The sequence below is a fragment of the Equus quagga genome, chromosome 7 (genome assembly GCF_021613505.1).
Source record: "Equus quagga isolate Etosha38 chromosome 7, UCLA_HA_Equagga_1.0, whole genome shotgun sequence".
Classification (NCBI taxonomy): Eukaryota; Metazoa; Chordata; class Mammalia; order Perissodactyla; family Equidae; genus Equus; species Equus quagga.
In genome coordinates this window covers 53537068-53552724 of record NC_060273.1, presented here as the reverse complement: position 1 = coordinate 53552724, position 15657 = coordinate 53537068, and the positions used below count along the sequence as shown (strand labels likewise).

At 44.5% G+C, this 15657-nt stretch overlaps 1 protein-coding gene across 1 annotated transcript in view; it reads left to right on the top strand.

The window, feature by feature from the left end:
• The window catches only part of DOCK2 (dedicator of cytokinesis 2), a 403039-nt gene that overhangs the window by 28768 nt on the left and 358614 nt on the right, over positions 1–15657 (top strand). Inside the window, exons 3-8 of the mRNA XM_046668606.1 lie at positions 1905–1945; positions 3098–3153; positions 3649–3745; positions 6561–6709; positions 12058–12193; positions 14211–14365. Coding sequence (XP_046524562.1) covers positions 1905–1945; positions 3098–3153; positions 3649–3745; positions 6561–6709; positions 12058–12193; positions 14211–14365 — 634 coding nt within the window. The remainder of the gene's footprint in view (positions 1–1904; positions 1946–3097; positions 3154–3648; positions 3746–6560; positions 6710–12057; positions 12194–14210; positions 14366–15657) is intronic.

Below are 15657 nucleotides of genomic sequence, written 5' to 3'. Positions count from 1 at the left end.
GACTGGAATCTCAATTTCTTCATCTATAAAATGGGAATGATAATACTTAGCTCGCAGTATTGATAAGAGGACTAAATGAGAGAATGCATGTATAACACTTAGCATACAGTTTTTCTTGCATTAAGCAATCAATAAATGATAGCTAATAATATTACAAATATGCTTTCATGTCTAGTTGGTGGGATGGGGAAGGACTGGAAATAAAGAGGGTTGTTATTGTGCGATGCTGAAGAGTGTCATCTCTGGAGTCAGATTCTTGGATTTAAATTGAAGTTGCGTCACCCACAAGCTGCGTGACCATGAGCAAGTTGCTTAATCTCTCTGTGCCTCTCTCTTTTCATTTGCAGAATTGAGGCAGTAATAGTACCTACTTTATAGGATTGTTGTGAAGATTAATTTATAATTTCAAAAAGCAAAACAAAAAACTTTACCAGAGTTCCTAACACGCAGAAAGCACTCAGCAGGGATTAGCACGATTGTTAATGGTTAATTATTACCAAGAGTTGTGGACAAATTGTTAGAGGAGTGTGGAAATAGAATGTGTTGCTTCATGAAGCAGTAAGTTTTCCACCACTGGAAGTGTTCAGTTGGGAAGAAGCTTAGTGAGGATGTAGTTTTGGGGATTCAGATATTGGGAGAATGGAAATATTAGGCAACCACCATGCTCTTTCCTCCATTAGACAGGAAACACAGTATGAGGGCTGCTTACATTCAAATACTGATACTGTGACTTACTGGCTGTGTGACCCTGGGCAAGTCACTTAACTTCTCTGTGCCTCAGGCAGGCACTCTCCGTGAAATAGGATAGCTACAGTTCCCACCACATATGGTTCTTTTGAAGATTAAAAGTCTTCATATTCAAAGAGTGCTTAGAATGGTGCTTTATTCCAAATCCGAGTCTTTTTCTCCAGCTTCCGTTTCTTCCTGTTTTCCCTCTCCTTCCTTTTCTCTTTCTGTCTCTCAAAATAGGAGCCACCATGGGCTCCCGTTGCTTTATAACTTTCCTTAAGGCCTAACCCTCGGACTGGCTCCTGCCTGTGAGGGGTGACTTTGCGTTGTAAGTTGTTTGTCTTGGGACCTACGCAAATGTCTGCTGAGAACATATTCCAACAACAGTCTGTCAGCCCAGTAATGAGGATTCATTAATGAGGCTCCCAGTAGACACTCTTTATTTACAAAGATGACAAATGTCACTACTTGACTATGTTTGAATCGTTTCAAAGGCCGGTGGACTCATTATAATCATCCATACTGGCTGCATGGAGGATCATTTTGTCCGAGGACTGTGTGCAATTTGGATCTCTGTTAATTGAATCACTTTTGAAAGTCCTGCAAAGGGAAGAATCTTTTCAAATTCCTGTCCTTTTATCCATCCCTGAACTCATCTGTTTTGTAACAACAAACTTTTGCAAATTACGTTTTAGACACCATTTGTTGCTGTTAGAACTGTGGATGTTATTTTCAGCCTTTCTGTGTTCCTAAAGAGAGGTTGGGAGCACGCATGTGAACATGGGACCCAGGCAGGCAGTGGAGGTAAGTGAAGGCAGAGCGGAGACGCCTGCTCTATCTGACAGGACCAGCTATCCCTCCCTGCCAGCCAACTGCGGCCACAGGGAGCGCTGGCCACCATCGCTCGGCCTCCTGTGTTTTCAAAAGAAGGAGGAAATTTGCATTTTTATGTGTAATCCCTGTATCTTTAGACACTTTTTGGAGATGTTGGTGACCAGTTGAACAAATTATTGCAGCCCGGGGGTTTCCAGGCTCTGAGCTGTACCTAAGGTCTAAAGCACTTTGCTGCAGTCTCTTTGCTGGTTGAAAAACAAACAAATGGAGCGACAACAGCAAAACCAGCAACTAACACGTAAGAATAGATGAGAGACCTGCTTCTTTGTTTTCTCTTGCAGACTGGTATAGGGGATACCTCATAAAGCACAAACTGTTGCAGGTAAGGTCAATTTGTTTTTATGTGGGACAATACTGGATGTGGTATATGGCCCTGCCGCGCCCCTGGGCAGTGATGTCCCACCGTTACTCCTCAGCAAACTGGCCCGTCCCTCCCTGCTGGCTTCCAGTGTCTTCCCACCTCTACGCCTTGGTACTCGCTGTGCCTCGACTCCCTCTCCTTGCACTCATTCTTTCAGGCCAACCTCCAGAGCTCTCTCCTCCAAGAAACTTTTCCTGATATGCCGACCACATATGATTTCTCCCTTCCTCGAGTCCCCGTGGAGTTGTGCACTTTTTATTTGAAATTTATCTTCTGCTGCTGTTCTTTAGATTTGTGTGGGGCATTCATCATTTCCTCACCTGGGTGTCCAACATGACGCAGAAAGGACAGGGCCGTCGCTGCCCTAGTGGGGTTCACTCGTTCCAACCCCACATTACACTGTCATGTCCACGACAGCAGGCACTTGCTTTGCTGTCTCCTTAACCGCTTGTGGGTCTAGCACAGCGACCGGATGTCCCAGTGTGCACATTGGTTGAATTTATGAAGGAATTCGCAAGTGATTGATAAACTTCTCTCGTTAACTTAGCCAAGCTTATGGAGCAAGGAAATTACAGATGCTTCTTTCTCCCTCCCTGACATGCCGTGTGGGAGGCATGGTCCTACTGTGCTCTCTAAAGAACAGTAAAATAAATCCAGGGTCAATAGGTCTCATACTGAACTAGCTTACACGCCAAGGACACTCTTGCTTCAGGACCTGACCTTCTGCTGTGGTGACTGTGAAGGGAGACTGCCTTCCCGGAACTGGGCGGGAGGGGAGAGGCAGGGCCTTGTCTAACGCAGAACGAGTCTTTCAAGTGCTCCTGTCTGGCCCATCTGATAGGACAAGTGTCCACAAGGGGGTTGGAGCATCCTTTGGAATCCAGGGCTGTTGTGGGATCTAGAACAACTAATGGAGAACCGGAGGGGAACTAGAATAAAAGAGTAGATTTAGAATCTACCCCTACTCTGTCTGACTCTGGAATTATTCCTTTAAAGTTTGAGGGTTTTAGCAATCAGTGGCTTTTGGGAAAATCGTAAAGACTTGGGGTCAGTTATTTCTGTAAGGATATGTCATTTTAATTTATTATATTTATCTTATTTTATTTCCAACAGGGAATTTTTCCTAAATCCTTTATACACATCAAGGAAGTGACAGTTGAGAAAAGAAGGTACTTGCCATTCTCTGCCAGACTTGACTTTAATGGCTCGTGCATGTCTCTGTCCTGTCTGCTTTAAAAACTGGACTTGGCAGATGTGAAGGATGCTCAGCGGATCCGTCTTCTTCCTGCCTGTGTTTATTTGGGTGTCTCCTTTCCCTCACTTGATGGGAGATCTAATCCAAATTGATTCGTGTTCAGATCTGATTCTGAGGGGTATTAGTAAGTTTGGAGAAACAAGCTTTTCACTGGCAGCTGCTTTTGAATTGTATTAAAGTAGAACAATCCTGAATAATGAGCTTGAAGGGCCCACCCCAGTGAGGAGGACATTGAAAAGGAAGTCCCTTGCATTTGCATAAGGTAACTGCTGTGGTTATTGGAGGCGCTTCAGTCTCAAGCCAGCAAGGCCCCGCTCAGCAGCTGCAACTTAATGCAAACTTGCCAGCATTTTATCTTGTTAGCATCTGGGTCTCAATTTCACACCGTTTTCTCTCCCACCTTAAATAGAAATATCGAGAACATCATTCCCGCAGAAATTCCTCTGGCACAAGAAGTGACAACGACACTTTGGGAATGGGGCAGCATCTGGAAACAGCTCTATGTGGTGAGACTCAAAACCCTGCTCCCTGGGATGGAAGCTTCTTGCAGTCTTTGGTTTGGTTCAAATTTGGAATTTAGCCTTGAGAAGAGCAGGCCAAAGTGGCTTTAGTGGCATAATAGAACGAACAGTATAATGTATGAGGATGTCCAGGCCCAGAGAGGTTAGGTGATGTTTTCAAAGTCACACAGCAAGCTAATGACAGAGCCATCATAAATGGGGTCTGGTGTGATCCGTCTGTTTTTAAACTAGTGCAAAAGTTGTCAAACTTAAGTATGCATAAGAGTCACCTTGATAACTGTTAAAAAATAAAACTTCCTTTAATGGAGTTTAGTAATCTGCGTTTTTAATAAACTCAGGAGATTTTGATTTGGTCTGCTGATAACACCTTGAGAAATACTGTTCTCATATATTAACTAACTAAAGGCTTTTGCCCTCAGATCTACGAGGAAGCTTTGACCCTGGAAAAACAAAGATGTATTTTGCATGTGTTTTCGCTGTATTGAAGCAAATCTAATTTTAAATCCTCCTTTTGTGCTTCTAAAGCTCCTAATGAAAGCAGTTAGCTAAGCAAACCGTTGAGCTGAGAGTGAAAATGTCGACCAAAGGTGACTGCATGTTTCTTACCGCGCGGTGCACACCTGCTGGTGTATATGTGCTATTTGTAGACTTAACTCTTCCCTTCCTAAATGTAACTCACATGGGGATATTTCATAATATATGGCCATTGTCACATCCAGTTCTTTAAGTTTCCCAAAAGATGTTAGGAAAGTTTAGAGGGGAAACAGTAGACTTGAGGCTAAAGTGGTTAGTTATTCACCTCCACCACCCTTTTAAGACCTCCCGGACATGTGCACTGGGGAAGCTTGGCATTTTCCCTCAGGAAATCTTTGACTAGCAAGTCCAGAGACCCTTAAACTCCCAGTTTTCCAGTATCACCTTCATGATTCTTGCTATATCTTTATACCACTTGTATAATATTTACTTCATACCTAAATTGGCTCTCTTTTTAGTAAACTTCAGTAATTTACCTAAGGGCTTTCATAGCTCCATCATTCCAACAACAGTTCTCCAAGTCTCTGACATCAACTGGATGCCCTACCCATTCACTTCACTTCTAACACTGACGACCCAGAGTTCCGCCAGACTCCACAGGTTTAGGGGCTCCGTCCTACAAGATGGCCCTTACTTCAGATGCCAGTTGCAAGTCCCAGGTGCCCAGGCTGCTGCACTGCTGTCCAAACTTGGTACAAGTTTGGAGGTTTCCGTGATTCCTCCCCACTCCTACCTCAGGTTCTGTCATTCCCTGGAACAACTGACAGAGCTCTGGAAAGTGCTACACTTATGATTACTGTTTTGTTAGAAAGGATACGATGCAGGAGCAGCCAAATGGAAGAGACACACAGGGCAAGGTGCCAGGGTGGGGCTGGGCACAGAGCTTCCATGCCTTCTCTGGGCGTGCCACCCTCCCAGGACGTTGATGTGTTCACTGTCTGGAAAGCGCCTTGAACCTTACGGTTGGAGGGTTTTCGTCAGCGTCTCATTCCACAGGCACGATTGATTAAATCATTGGCCATTGGGGATTGAGCTCAGTCTCCAGCCCCTCTGCCCTCCCTGGAGGTTAAGGGTGGGGGAGGTGAGGGAGTGGGCTGAAAATTCCAACTCTCTTATCACGTGGTTGGTTCCTCTGGCATCCAGCCCCTCTCCTAATCTAGCAGGGAGGCTGCCAAGAGTCATGTCATTACCATAAACTTAGATATGGCCAAAAGGGGCTCATTATGAATAAGAAAAGACACTCCTATCACTCAGGAAATTCCAAGAGTTTTAGGAGCTCGGTGCCAAGAATGAGGATGAAGACCAAATATATATAATTTTTATTATACTATGCATGCTTTCCCAAATGGAAAGTCAAAAGTACTTAGCAGAATTAGAAGAACGATGTTCAAATAAATACAATGAAAACAAGACAGTGTTATTAAATGCTTGTTATAGTACCTGTCAAAAGCTCTGAGCCCAAGACCTCTCTCTCTTTGTTAAAAAAAGAGATTGACAGAGGCCGGCCCGGTGGTGTGGTGATTAAGTTCACATGATCTGCTTCAGCAGCCTGGGGTTCACAGGTTTGTATCCTGGGCACAGACCTACCACTGCTCATCAAGCCACACTGTGGCAGCATCCCACATGAAAAATAGATGGAAGATTGGCGCAGATGTTAGCTCAGAGCCAATCTTCCTTACCAAAAAGTAAGAAAGAAAGAAATGAACAAATGTGAGAGGGGTTAAAGACCCTTCCATGAAACTGCAGCTTTCTCCTTCCTGTAAGCAGAAGGATAGAAAGAGAGCAGAAGATAATTGCCATATGGGTCCATGTTACTGAATCTTGTGTCTTTGTGTCCCACGGTTTGTACACATGTCACACTTGGGGGAACACTGCCTTAGAAAGGGGTCTTTATCACAGAGAAATGGCCCTGGTTCCCAGCCTTAAAGGACCTGAGCTCTAGGACATGCATCACAGCAGATGTTCAAGGCATTCCTGTTCGACAAGTATCTTTTTGAATAAGAGTCAGAAGTCACCCTTTCTTTAACCAAGAAGTGATTGGGATTATCACTTGTCCTTTTGGGAAACCCCTATGGTCTAGCGGGAGGAAATATGTCAATGACTGAGATTACCCACCACCCAATCCTTTCATATAGCTGGGCAAGGGCCAGGAGAGATGCTCAAGCCGTGGCCACTGAACGTGCTCGCCTGACTTGGGCACAGTTTGTTAAATGGATGCCCAAGCACCTTCTGCACAGGTGACTGTAAATTGTTTCCTGTCTCCTAGGCCAGCAAACAGGAGCGATTCCTGCAGGTGCAGTCCATGATGTACGACCTGATGGAGTGGCGGTCCCAGCTCCTCTCAGGAACGCTGCCCAAGGACGAGCTGAAGGAACTGAAGCAGAAAGTCACGTCCAAAATCGACTATGGCAACAAGTAACCTCGCTTTCCTCTGAAAAGATGCTATCTTCCCCGACCCACCTCCCTTCGTCCCTGTTTCCCTCCCGAGAAGCTTGGTTTCATTTTTAGATGCAAGTTTGCCACTTTCTGTTTGGGAGAAGGTGTTACCAACGGTCGGGCTTGTGTGCCTTTGTTATCACCCCCGAGGGCCCTGGGGACGTGTGGGGGGAGAAGCCTCGCGTAAGCAGTGCTTCCTGTCTGGCGGGGAGATTGAAGGTGCTCGGTTAACCTGCTTCTGAGGGCTGAGGAGCACAGTCACGCTGGTTCACTTTCGGCTTAGTTGTCATTTTATTCCTGCATTTAAAAAAGTCTCCCTTAAATCGCAGTTGTGTGACTTAATGTCCCTTCCTTCATCCTAAATTAGCTAAGCCGCATGCCATCAGCTAACTCATACACACAGTTACAAACGTGTTTCCTCAAAAGGAAGAAGCAGAAATTGGCTGAGTTTGAATGCTGTGAAGTTAAGGAGACGTGAAACAAGTTTTGAGGCAGGACAGCCCGCTGATAATAATAGGATTGATAATAATATTATAACTGACATTTAATCGGAGCTTATTATGCACGAGGCTTGATACTAAGTGTTTTACGTGCATTGTCTCATTTAATTCTTATAATAACTCTCTGGGGCCTGCAGTTTTATTGTCCTCATTTTTTTCAGACGATGAAACAGAGGCTCTTAAAGAGGTGAAGTAACTTGTCCAGAGTCACACAGCTAGTAAATGGCAGAACCAGGGTTTAGTCCCAGGCAGCCTGGCTCCAGAGGCTACCAGCCTTGCCCGCTATGCTGCTTGGATAGGCTTTGAGAACCGTAAAAGCCCTCCCTCCCTTCCAGCTGTTTGAATGCCCTCCAACATCTTACTCGTTTGTTTATTTATCCCAACAACAAATACGTTTTGAACACTTATGATTGTACTGACTTCCTGTTAGGTGTTGAGGCTGTGGAAATAAAAGTTCCTGTCCACTAAGGGACCACAGTCCAGTTAGGAGTGAACTACAAGTAAACTATTGCTATGTGTTGTGATAAGTTTGGTAGCTTAGGAAACAAGAGTGTTCTTAACTTGATTTGGAGAAGGAAGTCAAAGAAGGCTTCCTGGAGGAGGTGGCCCATAGCTGAATTTTGAAAGACAAATAAGTGTTAAGTAGGCTAAAAAAGGGAGGGTAGGAGTGCATGAGAGAGCATGGCATGTTCAGAAGACTGCATAGGGGGTCAGAAGGCTGGAACATAGGGCCTGAGGGGGAAGTAGAAAGAGCTTATTCAATGGGAATAAGAAGATTTCCCAGCGGCCATGCTTTCTTGACTTTGTCACATGCACTAGGAAGAAGATCCGAAGAGGAAAGTCAATGGTTCAACTTACAGCTGCCTCCCATCCCCGGAGCGGAGCATAGTCCCTCTGCCAGTTCCCCTGCTAGCAGCTGGCAAGCTTGCCCAAATCTGCTTATAGTGCGTGTCATCCCAAAGTGACAGGAGGGTTTGCCACGCGGCTGCTGCCCCCACTGGCACGGTGGCGCTTCAGGCTGAGCATGGTCGCATCTGGGAGCGTGGGCCTCGAGGGGGTGTTGCTGCTTTACAACAATGGTGTCTGTGACTTCGGATGTTGTTTCCTCACTGGCGCTCCTGAGAAAAAGGACCAAGGGTGGAAGAAACAGTCCCTGCTCACGGGAAGCCTGCCCTGATTGTCCCCCACTCGCCCCTGGCTGGGTTAGGCGCTCTTGCAGGCCTTTAGCACCCTGAACAGTCATGGCCTCCTTACAGGCCTGTCGCCCCTGCTGTGCCGGGAGCTCTCTGACAGTCACTGTGCGACTCATCTCTATGTGCTGGGAATAGGATCTGCACGCAGTAGGTGCCCAGTGAATGATAACTGAATGCCTGAACGGCTGGTGGCGATGGGAGAGCGAGGAGCAAGACGGTTTTGCCTAAACCAGCCTTGCCTCTGCGGCCCGGCCCAGAGCAGCCCTGGGCTTTCAGTTTCGGTCGGTTTCCTTTGGGGAAGTGAGAGATGCCCTCGGAGCCTGAGGCCGAGCTGAGGGGCCCATTGCTTCTTGCCTCCCCTCCCTAATGACTTCAGCTGGAAGTGAGAGGGACTTCAGTGCCTTAAATTAACGCTGGCTCCGTGTCCCAGGGGGCTCAGAGTTCTGAGATGCGGTGAGTGACTTCCTGACAGTCAGAAGGCCAGAGCTCTGGGCAGTGTGAGGACCGTGTGAGGAGCACGGCCTCCGGCGGTGAGAGTCAGGGAAGCAGGGTGGAACTGAGAGCTGGAAGGCCGCTCAGGGTCAGGCTGTTTCTTTCCTCCTTCACTCTCTCCCTTCATTCAGACATCAGACTTTTGTTGAGCACCTAGTAGGCCCTGAGGTCAGACATTTACAAAATGCAGCCTCTATATTTAGCAATAACAGCAAAAGAATGCAAGCAATGAGAACTAGTAATAGTTTACTGGCTGCTTACTCTCTGCCAGTCAATATTTTGAGCACTTTCCATGTATTAACTCAGTTAGATCTCATGACAACTCTGTGGGGTAGGTACTGTTATCATCCCTATTTCTCAGATGAGGAAACTGAGGCTCAAAATGATTAGGTCATTTTGCCCAAGATGCACTGGAATTTGAACCATGACGCTTGGCTCCAGAGTTTAAGCACGTGCCTGCTGCATTCTCCTGCCTGGCAAGGACTGTGGGGACGAGTGCGGGAGAGAGAAGTAAGCAGACACTTGATTAGGAAGTCGGGCAGAGGGTGGGAGGAGGGCAGGGGCGATACCTGCCCCATGTCTAACAAGACTAGAAGGAATCATGAGGTGAAGAAATGAAGAGAGAGAGAGAACCTGGGAAGAGCTGAGAGGTGACATGGACGTGGAGAGGAAGACAGACGAGGGCTGGAACCTTGAGGGTCCGAGTGCCAGGTGAAGAAGCTGGGATTTGTCCAGAGGGTGATGGGGAACCCCAGAAGGAGCCATTTCTATTTTCTTTATCATTAAAAAAATTTTTTTGAAAAATGCATTCAGTGGGGTCTTCTTCCCCTGCCCTCATCTTGGGTTCATTTTATCACTTTCTTGAACAGAAGAGAGCAATGAGACTACCTCTTGAGGAGAAAATGTCAAAACGCTCAGTTCTCCAAAGTGAATGGTCTGCTATCCTACTGGGGGACAGCTTTCCTGACCATGGGTCATGGGAATCCTGACAGTCCTGCCCCATAACGACTAAATTTTCCAAAGTTCCAAGTGGGACTGGTAATGGACAAACTATTTGGTACCCAAGGAGTGAAGACTCCTCAAATGACTCCTCCAAATCCTAAGATAGCTAGATGCAGGAGAATGTTTTATTCATACGTTTTAAAACCGAATCCACTTTGATAAATTTTGAAGAGAAAGAGCTAGAGAGATCCTGGCATTAAATTATGTATTGGCTATGCTCCATCTTTTCCGAGGTCACACGAGCCTCTGCTCAGCATTAGTTGAATGCACTTGTTTCCCCTTATCATCGCCCATTTGGCAGCATGGCCGTGCAACATTATGAGTCATGTCTAGTTGGAAGTTAATTTCCTAATCAATGTGGACAAATGGGTGAACCTTGGCTCCCTTCCCTTTGCATTTGGATGAGATGGGAGATGCGCCTCTCAATCTGATTCTCAAATGGGAGATGAGAACTGAGTCTCCTTCATTTGTCCTTGCTGCCCTTCCTGAATCTGGTGCTCGGTAGCGGTGCCTGGGCTGGACACTGTTGTTCTTCTCAGAGTCTCCGTCAGCATCCCCCTACCTTCTTTGGATGGACAACTGACGTCCTCCATCTCGACATCAAGTGCAAAAGCAGCTTCAAGTTAAGGCCTCTGCAAACCTACCCCTTGCACCCCAACCCAATACTGCTTTTAAGCACCTCCTGTATGGAACGTATACCATAGAGGTTAAGAGTGCAGGGGCTGGCCCTGTGGCGCTGCGGTTAAGTATGCATGTTCCGTTTCCGGTGGCCCGGGGGTCGCCGGTTTGGATCCCGGGTGCGGACATGGCACCACTTGGCAAGCCATGCTGTGGTGGGCGTCCCACATATAAAGTAGAGGAAGATGGGCATGGATGTTAGCTCAGGGCCAGCCTTCCTCAGCAAAAACAGGAGGATTGGCAGCACTTAGCTCAGGGCTAATCTTCCTCAAAAAGAAAAAAAAATAAGAAAGGAAAAAGAGTGCAGACTAGGGTGCCATATTACTTTTTTTTTTTACTAGCTATGTGACCTTGAGCAAATTAATTAGCTCCTATATTCTCAGTCTTTTCTTCATCCGTAAAATGGGGTATTAACAGTACCTTTCTCGTATGGTTGTTATGAGGGTTAAATGCAATAATATACATGAAATGTTTAACATGTGTGAGCTTATCTCAAGTGCTGTGTGAGTGTTTGCTATTATTGGTATCATCGATGCCAATCAGAATGGCAGGTACAGTTGAAACAAATCAATATCAAACAGGGAAAAGCTTGTGGCCTGGAAGTCAAAGAGGAAAGAGCAAGCTGTGAGTAACAATCAATATATCTGAGAATTTTTTCCCCCGACAACTATTTTCAAGTTGTTACTGAATAAATAATACATGAGTACCTTCTCTGCGTATATATTTATGTATTATTCTATATTATACTATACTATATTGTACTATATAAACATCAAACAAATTGAGATAAGGCACCTGTCCCTTTTGACCCCCCGGCCCTCCTAGTCCCAGGGCCCTGCCTCTCCTCACAGGCACCCATGCAGGTAGAATTGGTAGTTGGTAGTTTGGTGCTTTTTGTCCAGACCTTTCTCTCTCTTCATTGTCACTCATGTACATGTACCCAGATAACATATCTGGCTTGGTTTGTTTGTTTGTTTTTTTACATAAAACACACTGTATGCATTTTTCTGTACTTGATTTTCTTCACTGAGATACATTATTAAACATATGAAAACTATAACATATTTTTTTAACCCTGCTACATGGAATTTCCTTACAGATCACGGTTTCTTGAGCCATTCCTCCTTTGACAGACATTCTGGTTTCTTTCAACACTTTGCTGATGGGACTAATGCTGCAACTCACATCCTCGTTCAAATATGGGTGTTTCTCTAGGTTCAATATTGCAGGAAACATACATTTAAAAAAGTTTTAATACACACCACCACAGTGCCTCCCCAAAAGGCTGAACTATACCGGTGTGACTCTGGCTGCATGCAAGACTCTTGATGCAGAGCTGGCTGTTCTGTGGGAGTCTGTGATCCCCAGAACCCGGTGAACTTTCTGGTAGAAATGTCTCACCAACGTCCTAAAGGCTTCAGCCTGCCCTGATTTATCCTTGCCTCCTGTTTTTGCTTCTTAGAATCCTTGAGCTTGATCTGATTGTCAGAGATGAAGATGGAAATATCTTGGACCCTGATACTACCAGCGTCATCAGCTTGTTCCATGCACACGAGGAAGCGACTGGGAAAATCACAGAGCGCATCAAGGAAGAAATGGTGAGCTTTGTCAAACAGGCTTTGGCCAAGCCAGGCAGGCATTTCCCCCATCATAAACTTAAAACAATAGGCTAATTAACCATACTGTATATTATTCAAGGGGACATCTGTCTTATGACCTGAGATAATCAGTAACCAGACACATTTTCTTGTGTTTTTGTACTTGGATCTGTAATTCATTCAGCATCCATCCCACAGGTAGTTGAATGCCAGGCAAGTTTCCTTCCATCGTGAAGCTTTCATATTCCAGAGAGGAGAAGAGAAGAAAGGCAGTACAAAAGTAAATAAATAAATGGACAAATTAGTCCTAGATGGTGATAAGTTTCTAGAAGGAAATAAACTAGAATTATGTGAATCAGAATGAATCAGGAGCTATTTTAAAAGGTACCATCAGGAAAGGCCTCTCTGAAGAGTGACATCTGAGATGATACTTGAATAACGTGAAGGCACCAGGCCTGGAAAAATCTAGGGACAGGGTATTCTATACAGAGGGAACAGCAAGTGCAAAGGTCCTGAGGGAGGTCTGAGTTCTGAATGTTAAAGGAGTAGAAAGGCCAGTGTGGATGGGGCATGAGGAGCAGTGGGAGAGTACAGGCAATGACTTGGAGAGAGAAGTAGCAGGAGTCAGCTCTTATAGGGCCTCAGGGGTCATAGAAAAGAGTTAAGATGTTATTCCATGTGCTGTGTGAAGCCAATGAAAGATTTCAGGGAGACAATCTCTTCAAGGTTAACATAATCTGATGTATATTTTTAAAAAAAAATCTTAGCCACTCTATATTATTTGAAAGCAACTTTATTTTTAGCTTTATTGAGATATAATTTTCATATAATAAAATTAATTCATTTTAAACTATAGTCTAATGAGTCTTATTAATATACAATGTTGGGTAAACTCCACTGCAATTAAGATATAGAATGGTTCCATCACTCTAAAAGTTTCTTTAAGTTCCTTTAAAGTCAGTCCCTTTCCCCAACCCCAAGCCCAAGGCTACCCCTAATTTGCTTTCTGTGACAATACTTTCACCTTTTTTAGAGTTTCATATAAATGGAATCATATATGTTTTGTATTTGACTTCTTTTACTCAGCATGATGTTTTCGAGGCTTATGATGTTTTTTCCTTTTCATTGCTGAGTTGCTGTGACTGTTGACCAGTTCTTGGGCATTTGGTTTGTTTCCAGTGTGGGGCTATTACAACTGATACTGCTGTGAACATTTGCACACACATCTTTGCATGGACATATGTTTTCATTCTTTTTGGGTACTACCCAGCAGTAGGATTACTGGATCACATTATAAGTATATGTTCAACTTTTTAAGGTACTGCCATACTATTTCCCAAAAGGTCTGTACAATTTTCCTTTCCCATCAACAATATGTGAGAGTTCCAGTTGCTCTACATTCTTGTCAGCACTTGATGTTGTCAGTCTTTTAGCTTTAGCCATTCTAGGGGTATTTCATTGTGGTTTTAATTTGCTTTTCCTTGAATGACTAGTGGTGATTAACCATTGCCATTTGCATCTTTTTTTGTGAAGCATCTGTTCAAATATCTTGCCCATTTTAATTGGGTTGATTTTCTTATCGAGTTGTGAAAATTCTTTGTGTATTCTGGATACAAATTCTTTATCAGATATATGTTTTGCAAATGTGTTTTCTCCCAAGTCTGTGCCTGGCTTTTTCGCTTTCTCGACAGTGTCTTTCAAAAAGCAAAAGTTTTTAGTTTTGATGAAGTCCATTTAAGCAATTTTTTTCTTTTATAGTTTGTGCTTTTAATTACACTAACTTTATGAGAAAGGCTGGGTCAGTGGTGGTATTTCCCAGGATGGGAAAATCAAGACCAAGAGGGTTCATGTGTCTTGGCTCAGACTGCAGAAACTTTTGGTGGTAGACGTGGGTATAATGCCAAAGTCTTCAGGCTTGAAATCTTGGTTCTCAAAGTCCTGGACCATCTTTCTGTTGTCCGAAGTGATGCTGGGCTAATTTTCTCTATCCTCTTCCCTTTTTCCTTCCACCTGTCAGTCAAAAGACCAGCCGGATTACGGAATGTATTCCCGGATCTCTTCATCCCCCACCCACAGCCTCTATGTCTTTGTGAGAAACTTTGTGTGCAGAATTGGGGAAGATGCTGAACTCTTCATGTCTCTCTATGATCCCAACAAGCAAATGGTCATAAGGTGGGTGTGTTAATATTGTCTGACTTCTCTGTATGTGGGAGGTTGGAGTTGGCAGAGCACAAAGCATCTTTTTTTCTACCATCACTTGTGGAGAAATTCCCACCTGGAAGATAAAATTAAGCCTAACTGAGAATGTGAACATAACCTCTTTTAGGGTGTGGGAGTCAGGTGGAGCTATTGCTCCCCACCAGATTTTTCCCACAGTAGGATTATGGTTACACAGAAGGGTTTTGTACATATGATTTCGATTACTGGAAAACGACCGGAAATCACAAGATTCAGACAGTTAGCATTGGAGACAATAAAAATACCTGCTTTTAAATTAGGAATTAAGAATGGTGAAAACTCCATATCTTCATGGCATCAGTGGGCTAACATTGTGGCCTCTGAATCTGCTTGGCTTCACATTCTAGCCCCACTGTTTACTCTTTCTTAAGCTTAGGCAGGTTTTTAATTTTTCTTAAGAGTGAGTTTGCCATTTGCAAAATGTGAATGCCAACCTCACGGGGTCATTTATTTCAGACTTTAAGGAGAAAAAGCACATGGCCTGACATGTCGTGTCTGTCCTCCAAATGGCAGTGGCTGTTATGATTAATTATTATTTAATTGTTCTTGAGAACGGAGGAAGTGAGGGAACTTCTAGTGTCTCAGCGCAAGGAGGGGAAAACAACTTTGAGCATCTCCAGGGAAAAGTCTTTGGTACCCTCCAGCCCCCACTCTCAGCCCCCTGGCCTCTACTTGTGGCTCAGACCATCCTGCCTTACAGGTGACCACTGCCTATCCCCTCCAGTGGGGTTTTGTGCCAACACATGGTCCCATAAGTTGAGGTCCCAGCTGATGCATCAGAATGGCGCTGGAGCATGATCCTCTGCCTTTATGGAGAAAATGATATCTTCCTGTCTTGGTTGTTATGATGGTTACATGAGATAATGTATAGTGCCCAGTGAAAAGTGGTGCTTTAGAAAATAATGGCTCTCCTGGAGACGTTTATGAAACATGGAGGGGCTGTTCATCTAAGAGGACTGACCTGAGGTCTGTACATGATCGTTTAATCCTCATTACTCCATGCCATTTGGGCGAGAAAATGAGGTTCAGGGAGGTCAGGTGACTCGCCAAAGTCACACACATTTATAAATGGCAGAGCTGAGATTTCTGCCCAGGTCCATCTGACTCCAAAGACAATCTGGTTCCCACTTTAGTCGGTCACTAAGGAAAGAACTATATTGAATATCCTGAGTGGTTCTCACTGGGGTTTCAGCACTGTTACTGTGGAAAGCTGTTCTTTATAGTGA